At 36.0% G+C, this 27,627-nt stretch overlaps 1 protein-coding gene and 1 non-coding gene across 16 annotated transcripts in view; both read left to right on the plus strand.

Annotated features, from left to right (window-relative positions):
- Positions 1–27,627, plus strand: part of PARD3B (par-3 family cell polarity regulator beta) — a 1,014,396-nt gene that overhangs the window by 643,640 nt on the left and 343,129 nt on the right. For 14 of the 15 annotated variants that reach the window (XR_003519077.1, XM_027589187.1, XM_027589179.1 and 11 more), the window contains one exon: positions 23,654–23,698. The exons of the other annotated variant lie outside the window; for it this stretch is intronic. Coding sequence is in view for 13 of the 14 variants with exons in the window: in XM_027589187.1 (XP_027444988.1) it covers positions 23,654–23,698 (45 nt within the window). In the remaining variant the exon portion in view is untranslated. The remainder of the gene's footprint in view (positions 1–23,653; positions 23,699–27,627) is intronic. 15 annotated transcript variants of the gene reach the window in all.
- LOC113921104 lies at positions 25,290–25,393 on the plus strand. Its single transcript, XR_003519512.1, has one exon. It is a non-coding gene; the product is annotated as a U6 spliceosomal RNA (small nuclear RNA).

Consider the following 27,627-nt stretch of genomic DNA (forward strand, 5'->3'; position numbering starts at 1 on the left):
TACTCCTGTGTATTTTTATTCTCATATACACATACTCATATTTTTATATTCTAATTTTTCCCAAAAGTTATTGTACTAAACATACTAAACATGTGCTTTTAAATTTATGGCCTTTTAGAGCAAGCTAGCTTGAATTTTCTTTTTTTTTTTAAGATTTTACTTATTTATTTATTTGAGAGAGAGAAAGAGAGCAAGACAGAGAGAGCATGAGCAGTGAGGAGAGGGAGAAACAGTCTCCTTGCTGAGCATGGAGCCTGATGTGAGACTCCATCCCAGGACCCTGGGATCAAGACCTGAGCCGAAGGCAGAATGTTAACCAACTGAGCCACCCAGGTGCCCCTAGCTTGAATATTATTCTCTATGTCTTTGCTTCTATAATATTTTTTAATTGTAAAGTTTGCTCTTGAATAAATATAATTGATTTATCTGCCTAATATATTATTTGGCCATAAGAGTCATTTCCAATTCTTTGCTCTTAGAAATAGCAATGAATTGAGCCTGAAAGTGCATAAACTTTTATAAACAATCATGATTATTTTCTCATAAATTTCGATAAGTATAATTTCTTGGCCAAATATTATATAAAGATTTAAGGCTTTTGATGTGTATGACCACTTGCCCTCCAGAAAAGCAATTTTGTTCTTATCAGTATATGGAAGAATCTGGGAGTCATGTTTTTTTTTTTTATTTTCATCAATTTTATAGGCTTAAAGGGGGCATTTTAATTTTATGTTTAAAATTACTTCTGTGGCTAAACATTTTTCATATATTTTTTGACTGTGTATTTTCTATTGTGAACCATCTGAGCATTTCCTCTGTAAGGCCAAACATTTCTAAATTAAATATCACTTTTTGAAAGTAAAATGTTATTCTACATTAAAGGTCAAATCTCAACTCTTGCTTATAGGGGAAAATAGATATTTTGCTTTTAATTTCCTAAAGCTAAGTATGTTATACACTCCGAAGTACATATTAATACATCTGTGAATTTCATTAAATGTTTAGAAAAATATCTAGCTAAACATGAATCAGGGGCAAAGGCAGAGCTCAGACTTACTTATAAAAACTGCTTAATCCAGGGTAAGTCAGTCTTTTAAAAATATATATATATTTATGTATATTATTATATATTTATACATTTATTTATATATGTTTTTACCTGTTCATTGGAACACTAAAGCTATTATACTTTATATACAGTGGTTCTGGCTGATTTACAATATATTAGTATAAAGCCTAGCATCACCAGAAAAACCTCCTCTGTTTTTTATAAGACTAAAAATTTGTTAAACACTTGGAAAAATATTTTCAGTCTCTTCTAAAATTCATCTGTCCATCTATTCCTTCCTTCCTTCATTAAATATTTATTGAGTGCTTTCTCTGTGCCAGGTAATGTTCTAAATGGAGACATATCAGTGATGACAGTAATAGATTATTTCTGTAGGTTACGTCTAGTGGAAATAGTCCTATGAACAAAGTTTGAAAGATTAGGGATGTATATGGTACTAATAAAACAAGTGAATAAAGATACAGGAAAGGAAATAAAATTTAACCAAGGCGTGAAAGACCTATACTCTGAAATCTATAAGACATTAATGAAAGAAATTAAAGGTGACACAAATGGAAAGATATACAATGCTCATGGATTAGAAGAATTAATATTGTTAAAATGTCCATACCACCCAAAGCAATCTACATATTCAGGGCAATCCTTATCAAAATTCCAGTTGCATTTTTCACAGGACTAGAACAAATAATCCTAAAGTTTGTGTGGAAGATTCCAAGGTGCCAAAGCAATATTGAGGAAAAAAGAACAAAACTAGGAATATCACAATCCCAGGTTTCAAGATAATACTACAAAGCTGTAGTAATCAAAACAGTATGGTACTGGCACAAAAAGACACATAGATCAATGAAACAGGATGGAGAGCCCAGAAATAAACCCAAGCTTCCATAGTCAATTAATTTATGACAGAGGAAGAGAGAATATACAATGGGGAAAGGACAGTCTCTTCAATAAATGGTGCTGGGAAAACTGGACCTCTTACACCATACACAAAAATAAAACTTAAAATTGACGAGTGACCTAAATGTGAGACCTAAAACTATAAAACTCCTAAATGAAAACATAGGCACTGATCTCTTGGACATCGACCTTAGCGACATATTTATGGTTATGTCTCCTCAGGCAAGGAAAACAAAAGAAAAAATAAACTATTGGGACGGCACTAAAGTAAAAAAACTTTTGCACGGCAAAGTAAACCATCAACAAAACAAAAAGGCATCCTATTGAAAGGCAGAAGATATTTGCAAATGGCAGGGCCAATAAGAGGCTAATCTCTAAAACATATAAAGAACTTACACAACTCAATACAAAAAAAACAAATCAATTAAAAAATGGGCAGAGGACTGGAATAGTCATTTTCCCAAAGAAGACTCACAGATGGCCAACAGACACATGAATGAATGCTCAACGTCACTCATCATCAGGGAAATGCAAATCAAAACCACAATGAGATATCACCTCACACCTGTCAGAATGGCTACTGTCAAAAAGACAAGAAATAACAAATGTTGGCAAGGGTGTAGAGAAAAAGGAACCCTCATGCTGTGTTAGTAGAATGTAAATTGGTGCTACCACTATGGGAAACAATATGGAATTTCAACAAAATTATAAAGAGGGAGCTACCATATGATCTGGTAATTACATTATTGGGTATTTACCCAAAGAAAATGAAAATACAAATTTTAAAACATATATATGCATCTTTATATTTATTGCAGCATTATTTACCATAGCCAAGATATGGAAACACCCTGAGTATCGATAGGTGAATAAAGAAGATGTGATATCTATATAGTTATAAGTAGAATATTACTCAGCCACAAAAAGAAAAAGTGAGATGTTGCCATTTGCGACAACATGGATGGACCTAGAGGGTATTATGCTAAGCGAAATAAGTCAGACAAAGAAAGACAAATACCATGATTTAACTTATATGTGGAATGTAAGAAAATGAACAAAACAACCAGACTCATAAATACAGAAAATGAACTGGCAGTTGCCAGAGGGAAGAAGGCTGGGAGTATTTGTGAAATAGGTGAAGGGGATTAAGAGGTACAAATATCCAGATATTAAAAACACACTGGCCGAGGCTATTTAGTATAATAAGCATAAACTACAAATTGTGGAGAGAGGAAACATGAGTAGAAAGGCTAATATTTCAGTACCCACTTGGTTTCCAGTGTTCATAAGGAAAGGTTACTTACTAGGAACTCTATTCAATGAAAGTATTAAAATTAGAGTGAAAATTAAAACAGAGATCAAGTTGGAAATTGGCTAATCAAGAGTGATGGTTTCAGGTGAGCCGGGAATAGCTGATCTACCCTCTGCTGATCCAGAAACTAACTGGCATAATCCCCAAGCCCTTCAGGATTGTCTTGAAAAAAGCCCGAGAACGTGTAAATACGGTTCCAGCTGAAATTCCTTAAAAGTAAAACAAGGGTATACTAAGGAGTAGGAAAACATTTAGTGCATTTTTTTAAATTTGAGGGAAAAAATGATCGTAGCATCCAAACTGAGTGCAAACTAGGTTACATCAGAGATTTCCTATTTCCAGACTTAATAAATCAATAGATGCCAGGTAAATAATCTCAGTGCTTTCTCTGTACCCAGGAAGGTGAACAGAAAATCACAAGTGGACAAGTCCTCTAGCTGTAGGCTAGTAATGAAGCCTTATCAAAGAATGAAGAAAGCGTTTGTTAATATAAAAGTAGATGAGCATGAAATATAATTGAAAATAGATGACATGTCTTAGCAGTGATTTGATTGATATAGGAAAGAATGGTCAAGTAAGTTTGGAAAAGGCCAAGTTAAACAGGTTTCTTAAATACAGGATTGCTCACAATCTTTAACATGTTTTATGTATATTGTTGGGTTTTAAGAGTCTCCATGGGTCTTCAAGATATATGCAGCGTTTCCCAAACTCATTTGATCACAGAAACCTTGAGTACAGACAATCTCCATAGGACGAGTCCTCTGGGGAGTGTCCTGGGCACAGAGAAGTTGTGTCTGTGAGGTTTAAAGGTGACGTGCAGCAGCCAGAGTAGGAGGAGGGGAGGGTCACCAACCAGCTGGGACATGTGGAGCGATGCTGGGAGGCAGGGTGCAAAGTGAGGGAGAATCTCCAGGACAGAGAAGTGTCCACAGCCGCTAAATAGGTAGGAATTGACTGCAGAGCCACATGAGAGAACAGACTGTGCTGTAACAAGACAGGAATGGACCTCTGATGGCAGAATGTGCCTGCCTGCATGCAGTATGCAGTAAGCAGTAAGCACATGACTCACAGAGTAACCTCGGATACAGTACTGAACGATCAGTGGCTAGAAACCACGGACTTTGCTTTACACGTGGCAAACAGATTAAACACTTCAACCCCAGAATCCAAGATGATGGCTGTTAATCTAGAATAGGAAAAAGAGGGGAGGCATTAACAGGAACTCTAATAGTAGTAACGACTATTTTTTGAGCACTGACGGTATACCGGGCATGGGTTTTTGCACTGCCATTCTATTGCCGTTTTATAGATGATGTTCGTGGGACTTAAAGAAATTGGCTTGTGTAAGGTGTCATGGCTACTAAGTGGTGGAGCCAGGATTTGAACTCGGGTAATTTAACTTTGATGCTTTTCTGTTTTCAAGGGAGGCTTATTAATTTCCCGGTCTTCCCTCTAAAAATAGAAGACACATCCTCCTCTCCTCCTTAAATTCTGTCTTTCATTCGGGACCTGCTCAAGTCTTGCCTGTTCTAGGGGGCTGTCATTTTTTTCAAGCTCTTTCTCTGAATTCCTAAAGCAGTTACCACTGGGGTGACTATTTTTAGCACAGAATTGCACACACTTTTGGGTATGTGCTGAGAGAGAATTTTTTCCCCACTCTAATCAGATGGCAAGCCCCTCCGAGGCCTTGCTTCTTACTTCTTTAGCACCCCACTAACTGCTTAGGACGCGCAGGTGCCGAACAAATCCAGGATGGATGGTATGGACAGATAGTGTCCGAACAATCTGGCTGCAATCTCAGAAACCCATTGATCTCAGTGATTAATTTGGCCGATCTTACTAAGTAGGCGGGGCCCCCTTTTTTTTACATCAAAAGTTCGAATAGTTGAATAAGAGTGCAAACAAATAATTAAAGGATAAATGAATGAAAGTGCAAATAAATGGTTTGGATGGCAACATAGAATAGGGGTAAAGCTATTTCAGGAGGGTGCCAAATACTCTACACTCAGTCACTCGCCCAAACGGGTTTTGTTCATTTGAAAGTGTTTGCAGAAGGTTCATAAAAATGAACAGATTTAAGGAGAGAGTCAAACTCAGGAAATGTAGAAGGGCCAAGGGCTTTAACTTCATTCCATAGAAAAGAGTGAAAGCAGTTGTTCAAAACTTGAAGAAAAGGGCTATGTGCTTTATTTCCTAATTGGAGGAATCTATGAATAAATTAGGCAATCACTTGACATAATTGATTTAGATCATGTGAATTCACTTGCACTGCCAGAGAGGGTTAATTAGATCAGATTGTTTGAGGCTCTTTTTCATCTTCTACCACTGACATTCTTTTCCCTTTGTATTGGTCTTTATCTTCCTTTTGTTGTTGTTTTTTAAAATTTTATCTCAAGAAGTATATATATTTTAGTTATATTTAATTTTAATTTATAAAAAGTTTTTCCTTTTGTTTATAGAATTAGAAAAAGTTGAAGATAAATATTTTTGCAACACATCTGTATGTTTATTTATTAATCCCATTTTCATTTTCCATAAATCTTTGTGCAGAGGAATAGTGTAGTTTGCGCACAAACCTAGTGCCATGGGAATTATATTCAAAACATGCTTGAACTGCTTGCTTTTACCTGCAGCAACATGAAATTGAATTACATTACTATAGAGCAATTGGATTGCATGTGAGTTGTGACAAATATCGTATAAGCTGAATATTCAGAGATTTTGCTCACCTTGGGTCACAAAGTATTAGTTGTCATGGCAAATATACTGAAGTGATACCAAAAAATGGTTACTCAAAGAACACGACTCAAAATAAATTGAAAATGTCGTACGTAGTTTAAATACCTGGTACAGACTCACCCATTACAGCATCATAATTTATGCACATTTTTATCCACAAAGCAATTTTTGTATTTAGGTTTAATCAAAAAATTTATTAATACAAGTGCAATCTACTATAGCTTAGTATGCTAAGACAAATGAGGAACATTAAAAAGCCCTATATTCATGTTACCTGATTTGTATAATGTCCAACATAGCTACTTGTTATGGATAGATGTGTAAGTTAACTCTTAAATGGGCCAAATTAACTCACCCCTTAAATATATAATCTGTATTCCTTTATAAAAAATACTTAAAGTGCTTATCCATGACCAAGCCATATTTTAGAGAAGTTGTTATATTGAAAATGAGGTCACAAGGTCATCAAGGGCAAGAATTTCTAAAGACAGCTCAGTGTAATCATCCACCCCACTGGAAAAAACTGGTTATATGTTTCATCATTAATGGATTGGGAATATCTGTAAAAGAAGGTGATAATTTTGAACAGGTGTTCAATATATCATTACCGTGTACTTTTCTAAGCATGTTTTAGAAGTTCATTTTGAAGATAAAATGCTGGTATATAAGAGGAGTACCTAAAGAAGCCTATTTGAGTGAAAAGAGAGTATTTTTTTCTTAAGTTGGAAAAGACATTAGCTATGGATAATATAGGTAAAACTAAGAGATGATCCTACAAGTTCACTTTGGATTACATTGTTCCTTTTTAAATCCACTTCCTGAAATGTTAATTAATTTAGAACTTCCACATTCTTAAAATAGGATTAAGAGACACTAATAATCACTCCCTATTATCCACATGTTCTTTGTTGTTCACGAGAATAAAGGAATAATTATAAAATACTTGACAAAGAATACCTTTAATATATGAAGAGCTCTTAGTAGTTATTAGAAAATATTTCAATACAAAATTAGAAAAATATATGCTCAGTTCACCAAGAGAAGAAATTCAGTTGGCTAAGGTATATGAAATATATTCGACCTCACAAGTCAGTACAACAATTGAGATATTATATTGGCAAACACTGGCAGATGCTGAAACACACATCTCAGTATCACAGTATGTGTTTGTTGGATATTTAAATTAATGCTACTTTACTGCAAGGCAATGTAATAATTGTATAAGGCACCACCATAGGGAATCTTAGCACTATTTTTATCTTTTATCCAGTAATTCCATTTTGAGGAATTATCCTACAAAAAAAAAATTAAAGATTTAATTAAGATTTAAATTTAAGGATTTTTCACTATAGTGAACTTAATTTCCCAGCAATTAGAGGGTTTGTGAAATTATAGGCTATTGATCTAATAGATAAAATTGACTATTATGCAACCGATAAAAATTTTAAGACTTTAATGACATGAAAAATCTTAACGATAAAGTATCCATTGAGAAGAGTATTCAGATATGTTACTGCATAAGTGTATGTATAGATATGCATATATAAGTGATGTAAAGGAAATACATCCATTTATAAATGATGGAAGGAAATTCAGCGAAATGTTAGCATCAGTTTTTCTCTTAGTGGTAGTTGCAAGGATTATTTTTATCTTTATATATTCCTGTACTTTTTAAATCTTCTAACACAAATATGTATTACATTTACAATTCAAATAAAATCAATTGGCAGAAGTAAAATAATTTTAAAGTAGGATCAAAAATCAGGTAATTCTGTTCATGGTAGAAAGAATTGTGGATATTTAACTCTGAAAAGGAAAAGGAGTGTAGAATGTATTGGCTGATCTCCTGTCATTGAGGACTATCACCTAGACGACAGGATAAGAATATTTATGGGCAGAATGATAATGTGTGTTAACAGATTTCAGGTCAGTACAGAAAGTAACTCTTTACCAGTTGAAATGGTATTAAACAAGAGCACATTCCCCTGCAATGCTCACTATACCAACAGTGGTATAAGAAACAGGAGTTTGTTGGTCATGTATAACATGAAATCCAAATAGGGCCAATTCAGTGGCTCAGTGTAGCCATCAAAGACCTATGCTCCTTTCTTTTTCCCCTCTGACATTCTTGATTTTCTGGCTCTTGTCCTCATATTTGTTATGTCAGTGTCCAGTTCTGTGTCTTCAACAATCACGTCCATGTTCCAGGCAAAAAGAAAAAAAGGTGGGGCAGAGCAGAGAATAATGGCGTATGCCAACATTCTTCCCTCTATATCAGGAAATCCAACATTGTATAAGGAGTGCTGCCCAGCAAACTTCCATCATCTCTTTGACCAGGAGACTGAGGTTGTTGGTGGCACTGGGCCAGCCAGCCATAGTGTGTGCCACGGCTTCCCTATGAGGTGGTGAGCTTCTGGTCACTCTAGTATATAGAAGGACAAAGAGAGCCTTGTATGTGTTGGGCAGAATTTCTGAGTTCTTTCAGATGCTCATCTGTAGAGACTATTATTCCAATCCCATTTTGATAGAAATGTATAATCCATAGAAAAGCAGTAAGAAAGCAAAGACCTGATTCCCCATCCATGGTCAAAGTCAAGCTTGACTAATTGTATTTAGGTTGGAGCAGGGCAGAAAGAGTTGTTAAGGACAGTGATGATGCCATTTCAAACCAGAGAATTCATGAAGGCACAACATTTAGGAAGGGGATAACCCAGATGGAACAAAAACAAAATATTTTTTTTCTTCTTAATAACCTAAAGCAGTAGTTTTAAATTTATATTTTCACATCCTGAGTTATTGAAACAATTTCTGTGGTTGAAGCAGGCAAGGATTTTTTTTTTCCCTGTTAGTTGCTAAAGGCGCAGGGTTTAGAGCCTATGAGATTTACCAGAACCTACCAAAAATATCCAAGACATGAAAAAAATTATTGGCTCTGAAGCATGAAAATAAAGCCAGAAATTTGAAATTAATAAATGTTTGAATATCCCTAAAATGTAACCCCATGCTGATTTACTAATTATTACATTTATAATTCATAAAAAAATCATTGCATTTGAAAACAGTTATTTTGGGATTTTTATTCCAATTCACAAGAATTTCTAGGTATTCACAAAGATTGCTAAAAAACATCAGTCAATATCTATTAAATGAGTAATTCATACCCAAATAATTTTAAATGAAGTTTTCCAAATTTCTTTTAAAATTTTACAGCAAGAAAGTTTATTTTAAGAATCAGGGTGCAGGGAGAGGAGAGAAAGGTGTTAGGTTGGGATGCTGCACTTTCCCTTCTTTCATCCACAGTCTGTGAGGCCTCCAAAGAAACCCCTGGTCTAAGGAAAAGAGATTAAAAAATTGCTGCCTATGAAGTCACTTTGGACTCTGGGTCTGTCAGCTTTCTGTTTTTCCTATTAGTGTTTTCCATTAGCTCAACCTTGTTCCAGATTCTTAATATACCTCAACACCTTCCCAAAAGATAGTGGGTATTTAATATGTATGTGTAATCATCTGTTCTGCAAAAAAGGAGCCCGATTTAAGTGAGCTTATCTAAGAGATCAGTATAAAATACCAGATCAGTTCACTAGAGTGTGTGCAGACCTTCGTGCCTCCCATTTAAGGGAATGGGTGTGTTGTCTGGGTTGGAGAGACAGCACATAAACCTCCAAAGTTAATATCCTCTAATAAACAATGAATCTGGATGACAACTTTTCAAAATCCATTACATACTAGTAGCCCTGGTTTTGCACAGTTTGCATATTAAACAGATGATAGTCAATTCTGGGCAGAAATATAGACAGTATTATATACTTCAATTCATGCCAGAAGAGAAATCTTTTGATAGCACTTATTGTAGCCAAGAACAGAAGCAGCTATGCAATCCCCAGCCAGAAACCAGGTGCCAAAATTAATACATGCAAGAATAAAATGGGTTGCTGTCTTAGTGTAAAGTCCATAAGCTCTAGGAGAAATGCACACATAAATCCTGAGTAGCTTGGGTTAGGAGATCTTGAGGGTTACAGTTCAGTTCCCTGCTGTCCAGTTAAGTTTACAAGAGGAAACAATGTTGAGTGATGGGAGAGTATGTTTCTGCCCAGCTGGCTCTCTCACACGCATGTGCACAAGTACCAGGAAGAGAGCAGGGATGGTGTTCAGTAACGTAAGCCCTGCACATGACCTGGATATAGCAGGCTTACTTGTCAAATGTGTAGGTGACACACAGCTCCGCAGTTTGCTAATGCATTGGATGACAGAATCAGGATTCAGGAAGATCTCAACAGAGAGAACTGATGAGCTGCAATTCAGAAGATTAAATTTAATAGGGATAAATGTAAATTCCTGTACTTGGGTTAAAAAAAAGATCACATCTGCCTCCTGCCTTACTCCCATCCAGCTCATTTTCCACACTACAGTCTGGGTGATCTCTTGAAAACACAAATCCGATCATGTCACTTCCTTGCTAAAAAGCCCTTAACAGCATCCCATTGCCTTGAGGTTAAAGATAAAACTCATTGATGTGGTTTTGGGTTCCTCCATGACTGACCCCTTTCTTTCTACTTCAGCTGGTCTCCCACCCATCTCCCTCTCACACTGAGTGCTCCAACTCTATGGAAGACCTTTGGGGTCTATGTATGGGACCTGTTTGGGAGCTTTCACGTTTCCTCTATCCAAACGTCATCTTCACACTTCCCTGTACATCTTCGGATCTCTACTTAAAGCCCTCAGGAAGACCCAATCCATAAACTAGGGTTAGTCTCTTCATTACCCCCTTTTGAGGTTCCCTAATCATCCTTCTTTAATTTACAAATATGTAGTGAAATGCCTGCGATGTCCCAGGCACTGTTCTAGACCCTGGGGATAAAATGGGGAACAAAACAAAGCCCATGTCCACATAGAGTTTATGATCTCAGTGGAAAAGATGTCAGGCAGGGATGAGTGCTTTGTAGAAAATTGAAGCAGAATGAGAAGATAGCAATGGAGAGCTGGAGTTGGAAGCCCTACCACAGGTAAGGTGGCCAGGAGGACCTTTCTGAGGATGTAATGAATATGGAAATGTGAATGAAGGAGGACCGTGAGCTATGTGGCTCTCTGGGAGAATGGCACTACAGTCAGGGGGAAGATCATGTCCCAGAGCTCTGAAGAGAGACATGCCCAGCATTTGGGAAACTGCAGAGATGCCGGAATCGGCAGAGTATGCTAAACAAGGTGAGAGCTGTGCTGAATGAGGTTGGAAGACCCCCAGGGATCAGCCCAGGCAGGGCTTGGAGGCTATCATGAGATTTTAGGTTTCCTTCTAAACGTAAGCAGAAGCTACTGGGAGGCTTTGAGCCTGGGACTGTTATGATACGATTTTTGTTTTGTTTATTATTTTAAAAAAGAACCCAGTAGCTTCTGTGTGGCAAATAGATTATAGGGAGTAATTGCAGAATCTCCAAGATCAGTCAGGGGGTTATTAGATCTGTCAAGGTGAGAGCTGAAGGTAGCTCTGAGTGGGAAGATTTGCTAATACATTACTCTCACTGTATTTGTGATTAGTTGTGTGAGAGAAACACTGCGGGTTCCAGGCTCAGACTGACTTGTTCTCTTCCACAGTCCCAGTGCCTAGCATGATGCTGGACACACCATCATCTCTCCATAAATCTTTGTGGGACAAACACCTGGCTTAAGAGCAGTTAATACAAAAAACACTTCAGGATGTTAGTTGATAGTAGCCTACTTTGCCTGCCAAAGAGTTACTCTGGTCTTCGGTTGCATTAAAAAGCCAGGGGTTGTGGGGGAGTGAGGTGAAAAAGGGAGATATGAGTCCCAGGGCACTCCATGCTGCTTCTGCTATTTCAAGACTATTGACTTGATCCTACACCATTCCCCACCCCGGCCCCGTCTTCTTTCTAGTTATGGCATCCCTCAGTCACAAGACCCCACACTGGATTCTGTGGTTCTCTCTGTTACTTCATTCCTATGTTCAAGCAATAAATTCTCTATGACGTCACTTGGATTTGTCTCTTTTTATTCCCTTCCCACTGCTCTGATGACATCATCTGAACATTGGTCCACCTCTCCTTGGTAACAGTTTCCAGGTATATGAGGCTCAAAACAATTTAGGACAACTCTATGTCTTCTGAGAACATCAGCAACCATTTTAAGAGACATCATGTGCTCTTTCATGTAGTTTGTTATGAAATTCTACTTTAGCAGGTAGTGGTGACTAGTGAAATGTATTCTACTTGGTGGTAAAACCATTAGCAAAATCTTACCTCTTAGACTCACATACTAGAAGGAATTTGTGCTTTGAAATCAGGAAATCTTCAGATTCCAGTTGCCCCACTTGCTAACTTTATGACATAATCCTACTGAGCCTCAGTTCCCTCCTCTGTAAAGTGAAGATAATAAGCCCAACTCACAGAACATTTGTAAGGATTAATAAGATAACATATGTTAAAATACTTAGCATGATTTTTGCCAGATGTAATACATTTTGGTTCCTTCCACCTTATCCCCATTAAAGATAGAATCACTTTGTGAAAATGTACATTTATAAATAGTGAAATTACAGGTGTGTGGTTTTGCTGGCTAATAGTGTATAGTAATGGTTTATTATGTGACTCACAGGGTAGCCTGTGCCCCCTTTTTTCTGTGGTTTAATCAGTATCAATTTCTTGCTGATAATAGAAATATTTATCAAGGGTCTAAGAAACATGAGCATTTTTATAGTGTGAGTAGTAGAAATAATCCATCCCTGATAGATCCCAAGAATTCACAGATAGGTTTCCTAAGAGGGAACTCACACATGTAGTCTTTGAGAGACTCCATACAACTAATCTTTGAGGACCTTTGTAATCTGTAATGGTTTATCATGTAAAGATGAATAAAATATTATCTTTCCCTTCATTGAAGTTGCTCACAAATCAACATGATACAGAGTAGAAAATAGCACATTTGGATGGAGGAAAAGCTAAAGTATCTTCTGGGGAGGGGGACAGAAATGGGAGAAAATATTCTACAAAGAGGAAGTTATAGTGGGGAGCTTGGCCCAGGAGAAGAAAGTATATTTGTACATGTGAGGCATTTCCAACTGAGGTAAAGGCAGATGGGAATCACCCTGTATGACTCTGATAAAATGTGAATAGAGTTCAAACCATGAATATAAGGGCTGAGGAGATTAAATTACTTTCTATGCAGTTTGAATTTAGTGAAGGTTTGGGGGTAGATTAGAAAAATAATGAAAATGATACTTAGCACAGATCAATCTGGATATGGTAAATAATGTAGACTTGGGGAGAGGAGGTAGGTCAAGAGGAAATTGGAGGCAGTTGCCAAAGTTCAGCCATGGAATGGTTAAAACCTGGGGTCCAGTTGTGAGGACTCTTGGAAGGAAGACTTGTGACAGTTGCTCATGACGATAGCATGTGTACTGGGCGGGGAATAGTCCTGAGTTTAGGCATGGTTTTCTTTAGTCTACAACTGCATTCTCTTTGGTTATATATCCCAAAAAATTTTTTTAAAAATCCTATTTTTCAGCACTGATTATATGGTATCCCTTTGTGGGAGAAAAGTGGGTAATGAGACTTGCAAAGAATATTGCTCTCAGTCCCTGGTCACATTCTCAGCTCAGCGTCTCCCCATTGTATTCTTGATGATAGCTAATCAAGTTGTCCTAGGGTCATTGGTTCTGTGATTTAGGAAGGTTTAGTTTCAAAAGAGGACAAAGATGTTGCAATTTTTAAAAAAATATTAGAACTATTTTGCTACTCATTCCAGAGAAATTAAGCAATACTATACCATGGAGCTGAGAGTCCAGAGAAAGCAAGATGTTTAGATTGTGTAGAGTACCAGAGAAGAGAGAACTGCACAGAGACTGAACTCCAGGTGTATTTAGAGCTTCTGTCTTGAATATTACACAGAGTACTGATCAGAGCACTTATGTCAGAAAACTACCAAGGCTGGGAAAATAATTCCCCAAAATATCCAGTAAATAGTACCCAGTGTTTGAACAGGACCAAAAATTGTACCTGTTCCCACCAACAAGATTGGAAAAATCTTAAAATCCATAAGACATTGGATAGGGTGTGCATAAGGGCAGTGCCTCTGTAATAGGGCATTATCAGCCTAAAGTAAAGGCTATTCTGGTCCTACCTAGAAAATCTTAAAAACAAACCCAAAAGGATGAACTCTTTCCAAGTAATTCAACTAATATCCCAAAGATATAAAAATACTTAAAGGAATATAAAAATGCCAAGAACCCAACAAGGTAAAATTTATGGTATCTAGCATCCAATAAAAGATTATTATGTATGCAAAGAACTATAGAAATATGACACATAATGAGAAAAATTGATCATTAAAACCAGAACTGATACAGATGTTAGAATTTGAAGACAAGCACATTTAAAAAGTATTATGACTGTATTCCATGCATTCAAAAACATGGAGGAAAATTGAACATGTTAAGTAGAGGTATTGGAGGATATTAAAAAATCATCTGGAAACAAAAAGTTTAACATCTGAAATAAAAAATACACTGGATGGAATTAACAGCAGATTAGACGTTGCAGGAAAAAAAGGCATAGCAATAGTAAAACCAAGAAAAGACACACAGAAATGAATAGTGAACTGTGAACTGAAGGACAACTTCAAAGTGTCCTGAGGTACATGTAATTGGAGTCCCCAAATGAGAGAAAAGGGAGACCAGAGAAAAATGTATGAAGAAATGATTGCCAAAATTTTCCCAAGTTTAATGAAAGCTAGAAACCCAAATCCAAGAATAAGTCTCAAAAATGTTAAAAGGATTCAGGTCATACAACATATATTCTCTCATTATGGTGGAATTAAAATTTCAAAAACAGAAATAAACCTGGAAAATCTACAAATACTTGGATCAAGAAAAAAACTAAGAGAAAACATAGAAAATATTTGAATTGAATGAAAATGAAAACACTGAGTATTAGGATTTGTGCAACAATAAAAAAAATTGTGGGATGCCACTGAGCGGATAATTTATAGAACCAAACTATATAGAAAAAGGAGAAAGGTCTCAAATCAATAACCTCAGTTTTCACTTTAAGAAAATAGAAAAAGTAGAGTAATTCAACCCAAATTAAGCTTAAGAAAGGATATCATAAAAGAGTAGAAATCAATGAACTGGAAAAATGTTTCGAGAAAATCAGTGAAACCCAGGTCTAGTTTTTAAAGAAGGTCAAGAAAAATGGTGCCTCAATACCAAGACCAATCAGGATAAAATAAGATACGTGAACCTTATCAGGATTGAGAGAAGGGACATCACTATGGATTCTACAGATAATAAAAGAATATCAAAGCACTATTATGAACAACATTGTTGACAACTAACATGAAATGAAATTTCAAATTACTTGAGGGAGGGAGACAAACTATCAAACACATGCGAGAGGAAATAGTCTGAATAGTCCTATAGCTATTAACAAAATTGACTTATAGTTAAATGCTTTCCTACAAAGAAATCGTTAGGTCCAGATGGTTTTCCTGGTGCATTCTACTAAGTGTTAGTAGGAAGAAATAATATGAATTCTACAGAAACACTTCCAAATAAAGAAAGAGGAGGGAATACTTCCCCAACTCATTCTTTGAAGCTGGCATTACTATAATATGAAAACCAGACAAGGACATTAGAAACCAACAAAAACCAAACCAAAACCAAAGCAAAACAAAACAAAACAAAAAAACTTTAACTTGATATCCTTCATGAATTGATTCAAAATTATGTTATAAAATTGAACAAATTGAACCCAACAATGTATAAAAAAATATCATGATCAAGTGGGGTTTATTTTAGGAATGCAAGTTTGGTCTAACATTTGAAATCAATGTAAGTCACATACTAAGAGACTAAAACACAAATGTATGATCACATCAGTAGATACAGAAAAAGTTATTTGAAAGAATCCAATATCATTTAATGAAAGAAAAAAAATTGAAGAATATTGTTTGGCAACATATTTGTGGTAGAATTATGAAGAAAAGGAAGAAAATGATAAAATGCAAAATTCAGGACTGTGGTTACCTTTGAGTAAGGAGGGAAGGGAATAAGATTGGAATGAAACACCCATGTGTTTCGAAGGTAAAATAAAATTCTTAAACCTAGTAGCTGAAACACGGTGCCTATTTTATTGTCCTTTATATCTCACACATATGTTAGGGATATTTTAATGCAATATTTAATAAAAGCAACTTTCAGTTCTAGTGGGAGTTTTTGTTTCTGAAATTGTCATGTAACAGAAAGACCTCTATTTTCTATTTACTCTGTTTGCAGCTTTGGAAACTCATCACATTTGTGTATTGAAAAGAGTATCCTCTGTAAGACCAAGCATTTTGGGTTTTTTTGAAATGTAACGTGATGTTTTCTATAAACAGAATGAACTGCTTGTTTAAGTGTCATTACCATGTGAAGAACAGCAGTGAGCTTAGTGGTTAATGCCAGCAAGCCAAAAACTAAATACAGAAGCACTAAAACCCCAGTGGTCAGTTCCATATAACTCATTGATTAGAGAAGGACAATAAGGTATAACTAATCTATCACCTCTATTTTTTTCTACAGTTCACCACTTATAAGTGAATTGATATTTTTTCCAAACAGTTCTAACATGTTTTGTTTTTTTATCCAGACGAATCCCACAGTTGGACTCCGGTCACCTTTTTCTACCCCTTCCTTGCCAGGAACATGTCTGCAGATTACACCACAAGAATTTTACTAGGTTCATAGACATGTGTGTTTCAACATTCATATAACCATATACATAGCTCAATAAACATATGTCCCATTCATTAGTCTAGAACCCTGTGGTAAAGGGACATATTCAAATTGCTGCTTTGTTTATTCTTACATATTCTGCTTCCATTCACTCAACAAACATTAATGAGTAAGAGGTGCTAAGCATGATTCTAGGCTAACAAGGAGAAAAGACATATAGCTTCCTTAAGGTGTTCATATTTTAATGTACAACAGACTCATACACAAATAATCGAGAAGTTTACAAATTTTGGTCCCTAAGCTCAGCCTGGAGGCCTGAGAAGATGATTTGGAGAAAGTGACATTTAAATAGAATCTAAAACATATTTGCAGAGTAGGAGAACAAATGAATTTTCATGTCGATTCAGAAGGAATTGTATGTGCTACTTGTATATTGTACAGAGGTATGAAGTTGCATAGCCTGTTCAGAAATATCCTTCTTCTGTGCTGGAGCGTAGAAAACCTTTTACAAGCCTAGTGGTGTGTAAAAGTCAGAATCCATTTGTGAGCACCTGTCCCTGCTAGACCCCATGATGAGTTTTTGCCATGCTCTGAGTTGCCCCATGATAGAAGTAAGGGGCAGTATCTACATTTTACAAATGAGTTCAATAAGCTTGAAAAAGACTAAGTAATTAGTCCATAGCCACGCATGTAATTAGTGTCACAGTCCAGGTCCCTTTGACATCAAACCTTGAGCTCTTCAGCTCTTTTCATGCTACTCCTTAGCCATGATGACAAAAGATGCCCCAGGTGCTAAAAGTTGTCAAACAGATTAATTGGTTCAAATATTCAGCCACCTAAAACCTTTATTTACTTTTGTGGATCTTCATGTCTGTCTAACCTCCTACTGTATTCCTAAAGCTTATCCTTCTTCCTGTATTATACTAGTATTGCATTATATTATATCAATGTATTATTTATTTGCCTCTCCTCATTAAACCCCCCAGCTTTAAGTATCTGATTCTTTTGAGAAAGACAGTATTTATTGCATGGGACTCAAAACCAATGACTTAATAAATTTTTGAAGGAATGATTTGGTTTTTCCAGTGTTCTTTAATGAGATCAAGACAATAGTGTAAAAATGTATGAAAAGTGTTGGATTTTCCTAACTTTAGATTTAAGATCTCCAAAGATTCATGGAGAAAGGGAGTTCTAAAGAGATCCCTGAAAAGTTGTGAACATGTGACTAGATGGATAACTATGAGTGCATGGGTCCCTCATTTTTATCCCGTGGCACCGTGGCTGGGGGATACCCTGGGAGGGTAATATTGGGAGAAAACTTCAGCTGTTGAGCTCCAGTTACCTTATTGTCAGAGTAGCAGCATACCCAGAGATGAGCATCGTGCTTCAGGGGAAGCTTGCTAAGAGAAATGGTGAAATAAACATTTGCATCGTCATCTTGTACTAATTCCCGAACCCTCTTTTCAGCAAAAGCCTAGTCTTGTTTGTTTAGTTTTGTGGGGTTTTTTGTTGTTTGTTTCAAGAGATGCATGAATTTTTCCACACTTAAGTATTCATAGTGCTGAAAACTCAAAACGTCTCCCCAAGGAGAAACAGTATGCCAAATAGTCATTGATGTAAGAAAACACTATAAATTAATGCAGTGAGAGTTCATGGTTACTGAGAAGAGAACTTAATTTACAACTTGAAATCAGTTTGTATTTCTTAGAAATTCTGGAAATCAATCTGTGGTACAGAAATTGATCTACTAAAAGAGAAGAAAATTGATTCTTAATATTGGCAACTACAGCAATTTTTTTTAGGTTCTGAAGGGACAGCTCTTGGAAAGAAGTTTATTAACCATCAAGGAATTACTTGATATTGAGTTTCCTAGCAAACTATCCAAGGAGAACTATTTATGGCCTCATTAGGAGATAGATTTTTATTGCACCAAGCATCACCTTCAAAACTACGATCTCTATTATGTCAAAGATATGGAAGTAAAAATTAAATGAAACAGAGCTCTGTATGTAAAAGACAAGCATTGCATCATATTTTAGAGTGATGCTTTGCACAAAGTATCTCAGTAGGAAGTAGTGGGAATCTGAACACATTTGCATATTCCCATTCATGACATAGTGTTGGCATTCTCAAGAGTAACGGTAGCTGATGGCAATTTTTATCTGAAGAGATTTGTGCATGTTAGCAATATACTGTCTTCTGTCAACTTAAGTAGAGCATATGGGGCCCATTAACTCACCAAATCTGCCACTGTTCTGCAAATTTTTATTAAGCAAGTGCAGTCCCTAATAGTCACTTATGTTATAGAATGCGTATCAAATGCTATCAATAAGCAAGAGAATTGTTTTCCCCCAGTGAGAATGCATTTGAAGTGTATGAGAAGGCTTGACAAAAGAATAAAATATTTTAAGTGATCACTGTACTAGTATAAATGTATCCTATTGGGAATCCAATGTATGTATTATAAGCCCTTTAATATTTGCTGCTAATAAGCTCTCAGAGTGCCATCTTTTTCACAGGTTTTTCTCCCCATATTTTCTTGGTTTATAGTTTCTCTCAATTCTAACAATGAGCCTGGTTGAGATTAAATCATAAGACACTGTGTGTTTATCCACAGTTTTAAAAAAGGTGACATAAGTGTTGAGCAGTTCTAAATAGCTTCAAAGGGCTACAGCAAAGACAGCTAGAAACAGAGGCCATCAGGGTGCTGTTTCCCAAGCAAGTCTTCCTGAACCAGAGGATGCACCAGGGAATTAACAAACACCCAAACCAGAGTGTCCTCCTTATGAAGCACTTTACAAGAATTAAATCACTGTCCGTCAATCTTGAGTGGAAGGCCAAGAAGCATGAGCTTAGTATAGAAATCCCATTATCTAAATAAATTCAGAGATAAGAAGAGTAAGTCCACAGTGCTCTCTAAGTATTTAATAACAGTTACAATAAAAATGTCCATGAATTTCATCTTCAGAGGGTTTCAACATTTCACTGATAATGCTTTGATTACTGTAATATCCCTTTAAGTAATCAAGAACAAGTAGTACCCGTCCTTGTGTAAAACTGAAGGATAAGAAAGGGAATATAATAGGCTCTGGAAACTTAAAAAAAAAGAACAAACGAACAAAAGAAAAAGGAATCCGTCATCAGAACCAGAACAAGAAACTTTGACTCTTGATCCATCAACACTCTCTGACTAGATGCTTTTGGTGCCTCACCATTTTAGAATGGAAGACCTTAACAACACCCAGCTCACTCATTTTTCAATCTCTTGTAAATAAGGTTTTAGTTTGAAATGACACACCTGTCATATTCCTACTGCTACTATTCCAATCGCTGTGCTATCCAAATATTATGCAGTGAAATGAGTAGGCTTAAGCTCCAGCCCCAAGAGATAACCTTAGAGTAGCTCAAAGGTAATCTGAGTTATAAAGGAAGTTGAGTATTAATTATAACACTTGTCATTTTTTAAAAAGTGGTGGTAGTGTGTGTAATTTTACCTCATTTTCTCATTTGCTACTCTTATTTAAATCACTTCCCAGCACTAAGCATGTGCATAAAAGATGACTGTTCCCAGTTTAACCTTTTAAATAAAGTGTATTCTATTAATTAAGTCATTACAGTCCCCTCTCTTTTCCATTATGTTTATTCATTTATCTTCTATCCTAAAGATAGACATCTGTGTCACTGAATATTTTGGAGAAAGACCTCTAATTTTTATGCCTATCACCCATTTGGGTTTTTTTGTACTGTTTTTTGAAATAGTGCTCTAAAGAATTTCAAATTGTCAATTAAAATAATGATAAGTATTCCACTAAGAATAATAGTGTGCAGTCAAAAAGTTAAGGAAGTACCATGTTTAACCTAATATGGTTGAGTTTGCAGTACTTAAATTGGCTTAGATTTAATGGGATAACTTATGTCTGTCAAAGAAAAAAGACAAATGCAAAATAACAAAATCTTTGTATGAATCCCTTTTTCAGAATAGCCACATAATAAGACCATACATTCTGAATACTGTATTTCCTTTGCTTTTCTTCCTCTACAAAATGAACTAGGAGACAGGTAAACTGAGAGGTGAAACCTGCTGTGGGTGTTGGATTATCCATGCAATAACAATTCAAAGTACCTGTCTGAAGGCATTGTATTCTCTCAAGTGTTTTCTCCCTCTGTTCCTTTATAATGCCAGGAAGTGAAATAAACACCACCACCATCATCAAATGCACAACCTTTACCACTCTCGGTTTTCATTTTTCAAAAGTTTTCATTTATTGAGAACTATGTACCTGGCACTCCTTGTGGGGTGTTCTTATCTAAATTTTTCACACAGGAAAAAGGTTGAAAACAACTTAGCAACTTGCCTGGTAAAGCTGACATTCAACTCGTATCTATCTCATTATTGACTATCATGTTATTCTGCCTTTCTATTTAGGTTCCTGTTAATAATGATGATAGTAGTCTGTATTTATTAAGCACTTACTATATGATCTTATAAGTACTTTGCATAAATTTACACACGTAATCTTCACTACAAGCCTATGGAGGAAGCAATATTATCCTCATTGTATATATGATGAGATTGAGGCTCAGGGAGTTCAAATAAATTGCATATGTCTAGTAAGTTTCCAAGTCAGGATTTTAACTCAAATGACTTCTCATTTGTGAAATGGGGATGAATATTTTAGCTTAAACTCATTAGAATGCTAAATTTCCAAACATGTAAAACAAAATTATAGCTAATGCTTGTTGATATTTATCACCACAGAAAGACTTCTATTAATAACATATTCAAACAAAAAGGATAATAGTTTTCTAACATAAAAGTATTTGTCAAGTGTTTTTTTTACTCGTGCAACTGATGATTCAAAGAATATAACAAATTCTTCTATGACTTACCACAAGTATAGTAGAGTGGTTAAGACTGCAATATTTAAGTTCTGGATCCTCCACGTTGGAGGTATGCTTCAGTTTCTTTATTTGTATAGTAAAGATCATAATAATAATACCTATCTTTATAGGTCATCGTGAGGATTAAGTGAATTATTAGCTATAAAGTACATAGGGCAGAACCTACACAATACAGGTGCTCTATAAGTTTTAGCCACTAGTGTTATTATTTTTAAATCATCATCATTGTTTTCCAGTACTTTTCTATTTATACTGTAGATTCTACTGTAAATATTTTTAGACCTGAAAAAGCCAGAATTTGGCCCACAATTGGAGCCTGATGAGTATGGACTGACATATCCAACTAGAAATATGAAGAATCACAGACAAGTAGTGTTGTTGTCTAGAAAATAAAGAAATAGCTTAGAAAAGGAGGGATAGTGGGAGTGGAGAGATCTGTATATAATAACTGGGTTGGTGAAATATGACTGAAGGGTGTAGGCAAAGGAAGGAGGGGCATACTCCTCTGAGACCTCTAGTGTTAGGAAAAACAGAAGAGGTCTTCTTTGTCAGCAGAGTTCACTTCACATTGCTCAATCCTTGAGCATCAGATTTTTACAGACTAACATAGCCAATGGCACATAGCAAATAGTGAACAACTATTGTTGGATATTGAAATGATAATCCATGCAGACAGCTTAAGGATTAAGAACTTCGCATCTATGTTTTTGAGAGATATTGGGTAATAGCTTTCATGTAATGTCATTGCCTAGTATTGGTATCAGCATCATACCAGCCTCATAGAACAAGTTGAGAAATATTCCCTCCTCTGAATTTACTGAAAGAATTTCTGAGAATTGGTGTGATTTCTTCCTTAAATGTGTGGGAGAATTCACCAGTGAAGCCATCTGGGTCTAGAGTTTTTTTTGTGTGGGAAAGTTTTAACTATAAATTCATTAAAAACAGCAACAACAATAAAAACTATAGGGTCATTCAGATTATCTGTTTCTTCCTACATAAGTTTTGGTAACTTGTGTCTTTCAAAAATTTATTTCATCAGAGCCGTGTTAATCTAGGTTTAATTTTTTTTTCACTACCGAAACATGGTTCTTCATCTTCTTCATGGCCCTGAATTATGAATCTTTACTCTGGCTATTAGGACTAGGCACTATTCTCAGCCCTGTGTGAACTTCAGACACTCTTCCCATTATACTTTTGGGTGGTTCTTTCCCAGGTCTTGGGTAGTTTCCTCACATGTGTGTGATCATCAGTATATTCAACTAAATACATAAGGAGATCCTCAGCAGATCTCAGCAGGAGTTCTGGATTAAGTCTTTCCTCTCTGGTTCTCTGCCTGCAAATGTCATCTGCCTTGGCTTCCCTGGACATCTAGGTCCATGTGCTCAGGCTGGGATGTCACCAGGCTCTGCTCTGTTTCCCTCCCTATACCACAATCTGGAAACTTTCTCCAGACAATAAGCTAGAGCAGTTATAGGATTCAACTCACTTGCTTTCTGTCTCTGCTGCCTAATGTCTAATCCCTTGATTGCCACTGTTTCATGTTTTATGTATTTAATTTTTTTTCAAGAGAGATTGTAAATGTGTTCCCTTTTACTCCAGATATAGAAGTCCAGTCCTTGAGAGTATATATATATATATAGCTATTACACTCATAAATTTTATTATATATTATACATTTCTAGGCCCATGAGTTTAATTTCTCCTTTTGTAAGCATGAAAACAGTAGCCCAATTAACAGAGCTGAAAGTACTGAAAATCAAAAGAAAATAAAATTATTTTCATAGATGATCTAATGTGTGTGTGTATATACAAGAAATATATATATATATTTCTTCATAGCTGCCTTTAAAATATCTACCAAAAGAAATGAGGCACCCCAGGTAGGGCCAGGGAACATTTTTTTCTCAATTTTTTTCCAGTAAAAGATTTAACTTCTTATGAATCTGTTTCAATTTATTGTTCAAAAATGGCTGATTTACAAGCAGGCCTGATCCTTGTCTCTTTTATTTCTTCTCAGTGCCAGATGAAAGCAAAGTCCACTCATTGGCTGCCCACAAATCGGGTAAGAAAACTCCTTGTAACTGACTTTATATTCTCCTTCCTGGAAATTGCTGGCTGTGTTTGAGTAGCAGTTGGAACCTATTTCCATCCACTAGTCACTGAAAGGCTTGCTAATTAATACATGAGATGTCTCTGACTTCCACAAAGATGAATTATTGCTTGGCTGTGTGTGTAGTGGCATAATGTATGCTGACTCAAAATGTTTGAGAGGAAAGGATAAAGGTTTCCAAAAAGTACTAATTATAAAACCAAAAATCTTAAACCTGTTTGCCAGCTGAATGCTTAAAACAACAAAAAAAATTATAAGGAAAATCCAAGAAAGTTTGAAACTCTTTCCCATGATAACTTTCACATTACAGTGGCAGAACAAAGAGCTCCACAACAAGAAAAATGTGATCATTTCTCCTTAAAAAAGGAATAGTTATTTTGCTTGTCATCAAAGAGGATCACACCCAAGATGGCCGTATTATCTTTCTTTAGACTGACGAATGAGCTCCCTCATTCCTAGAGGTTCTCCAGGAAGTTCACAAGGATCTCTGCGAGTTTCCTGGGTCTTTCTCCGTTATGTGGGAGATACCTTCCAGTCGAAAATCCAAGCTTTTCCTTCATTGCCAAGTGGTTTGCTTCTCACCCTTTGCCCCTCATCGTGGCTTTTTTCACATTAGTTGAAAACACTTAAGAGTTACCCAGCTTACAAATACTACAGGGATCTCTTTCCTCTACGGGTGTATTATTTGGGGAAGAATATCCATTTTACTCTTAGGCTTGCCACTTCAAATAACAGAAGAGTTACAATTTGTTGACATCCCTCTGTTTCTGAAACAAAGAAAGTCTTTCCCGTCACCAAGTGTCTCCTGTGTTTATGTGCTAATTATGTCTCCAGCAGTAAGTGGCCTCAATGCCTCATTACTTCCATCGTGTTCCAGGGCAAGATTATGATTTTTTTTTTCTTTTCCTCTTTCTCCAGATTCTCTTGTGATAACAGCAGGGAAGGGCTGGTTCACAACTCTTAGATTTTTTTTTCTTTTCTGCTGCTCCTAATAAAGAGCCTAAGACGTTAGATCACCATGAAGGAAAAAGATTTCTCTGAGAGTGATAAACTGCAGAGTGCTGCTTTTCCCCATCATCCTTGTCCATTAAATTCTCTACGACTGGAAATATTTTTAGGAGTCTGAAAAGGAAGTTCTCGTGACCAAGGAGCCCCAAGGATAGCCTATGTTATCTTCATCTTCAGTGCATCTTAAATGGTACTGCTTATTGTTAGTTCTGTTACACAGATTAACATTTGAAGGTTAAAGCCTTTTTATGTACTGCGATAGGCTTCAAGGTAAAAAAAAAAAAAAATGCAGTTTTTAAGACTGTTTATCAATCTGGTTTTTGAAAATGAGCAAATGAACTTTCTGACTTTTTTCCAGAAAATCAAATCTTATTCTGATCTTAATTTCCAAACAAGTTTCTGTCAGCCAGTGACTAAAAGTTATTGGCACTCTTTTTTAAATGAGAACATTGTTACCTTTGTATATCACTACAGTATTTTACTAAGTTGAATGATATGCTTTTATGTAGTGTGATATAGAACACAGTAAAAAAGAGTGCTCACTTCGGCAGCACATATACTAAAATTGGAACAATACAGAGATTAGCATGGCCCCTACGCAAGGATGACACGCAAATTCGTGAAGCATTCCATATTAAAAAAATAAAATAAAATAAAAACACAGTAAAAAAGAATTACCTGAAGTACAAAACTTGAAATAATTTCCAAATTGAAAAAAAAATGACAAAAATGGCATAATTTTAAACCTGTTAATTTTTATATCATATGAACCATGCTGCTTGGTGTGTTTTAAAGACTTCTGGTTCCTAATGAACTGCTAGTACAACATTCACCATTTTACATTTCGGAGTCCTCGTATACACTCTCACAGCGTCATTGAGCTTTTCACTGGCCATCTGTAGAATCAGTGCAAATTGCTGAAAACAACCAGAACTTTGCTCACTCTGGAGCAAAAGTGGCATTTGAGAAAACCCAATCAGGAGGGCTAAACAATTACCTAAAATTCTACACCCTAGAGTTGTATTGAGTGAGAGCACTCTAAAACTGTAGAGACCATCCTGAGAAATACAAAGCGGCATTAAAGAAAAATCTACAACGAAGGTTATAAATTTATATATTCCAAGAATATACCCTCCCCCATTTCTTATATTTATTTCTTTTGGAAAATTTATCTTGAATTATAATGATCCTCAAAAAACTCATCGCTCACGTAACATGCAACGCGTGCAGCACTTAGAGCAGTTTCTGAGGAGGGGCCTGCGATGGTAAAAGAGGATTAAGGGTCCTTTTGTGTCTGGTAATGTCTTTCAGTTGCACAAATCAGCTTGAAAATTCACCTAATCTATACAACCGTAGTCTCAATCTGGTACGTCTGTGACCACTAAGCAAGTTACTAGCTGAGCTATAATGTCTAACGGTCCGTGATCATACTTGTCTCGCCGTTGTTAAAAGAAATCATTCGGTGTCTTTTCGTTTTACCTTTCCCTTCCCCAAATCTTTCCTTCAGAGTATTTAAGTGAAAAGGTGATATCTTTTTTGCTAAAAAGGAAGAGTATCTCCCTCTGTCTCTTTTTAATTATAGAAATGCAGGCAGCTTTCATACCATCCAAGACCATCAGGAAGTTAAATTAAATTGCATGTGCTGACCTGAATCTATCATCCATCTTCTTGTTTAGGATGATATTCAACATTTTAATAAATTCATCTGAGTTAAAGTTTCTTCTGAGTCAGCTACTTAGTGTGTAGAGAGCCATTTCATGCCAAGTTCCATCTGTTGGTCTGGCTTGGGTACCTCCCAAATTTGTGACAATATTTTTGGCACCCTTTCCTTGGCTTAATCTTTAAATGGTTGATTCTCCAAAGCCTAGATCAAATCAAAGGCTCGGGTAAGATAAATCTTTCTAATATTGTTGGCCTAAATTGTAGTGTCCCCTTACCCCTTCTGGAATCAGTTCAGTATTCTTGAGATTTTTCTAACAACCTACCTCAGGGGTCCCCCTGAGTGCATAGCATCTCATACCTTAGCTGGGAAGCAGGCAGGATGTTCTCTTGTCAATCTTGTAGGGTCCTCCTCCATGTATGAGAGGTATCAATGTCTCTGGAGTGGTTGAGACCTACCCAGAGAGATTAAGAACAAAAATGCCTTTTAATTGGTTCCTTTAAGAAAAATCACAAGTTTCAGAGAGCCTTAAAAATCAAAAATGTGTCTTTCCTTATCTTGTTAATTGACAAAATTCTAACAAAATCCAAATCTTAGTAAATGCAGGGGGTTGAGAAAACTTCAGCAAAATATATATTTTAAGCAATGGAACCAGTTTTTAATGATTTCAGTATTCTGAGGGAACATTAGAATCCAAAGAAAATGACATCCAATTTGGCATAGCTTCTTCTTTTAAATTATGCTTTAATTTTGATTATACAGACTCATAAACTATATCTGAGAAGAAATCATTTCTTTTTTTTCCCCTACATACTGAGCTGACACCTAAACTAATAGTTTAATGCTCCTCCACATTTTAGTCAGAAAGGACTTATAAATTTTACTTTTTTACTATATCTTAAATTCTTTGTTTTGATTTACTGCTTGGGACTGTTTTAATATGTATTGACTGTCTGCGGAGATCTTTGCTGACCCAGCTCTTTAAGATGATGCAGTACTGAAGAAAGCCGATGAGTTCTTCTTTATGAGCTCTGACATATTAATTAGCAAAATGGGCTAAAAAGCTTTCCGATTTCTATTTTAATTTCTTACATTCTCAAACACCTGTCTATATAGCCGTAAAACAGGCAAGTCTGTAAAAGTAATGGTTGGCAGTAAGTCCAGATCCTTTTCTGAGATAAGTTTATCAATTAATGAACAAATATTCATTAAC

This window comes from Zalophus californianus, chromosome 3 (genome assembly GCF_009762305.2).
Source record: "Zalophus californianus isolate mZalCal1 chromosome 3, mZalCal1.pri.v2, whole genome shotgun sequence".
NCBI classification, from domain to species: domain Eukaryota; kingdom Metazoa; phylum Chordata; class Mammalia; order Carnivora; family Otariidae; genus Zalophus; species Zalophus californianus.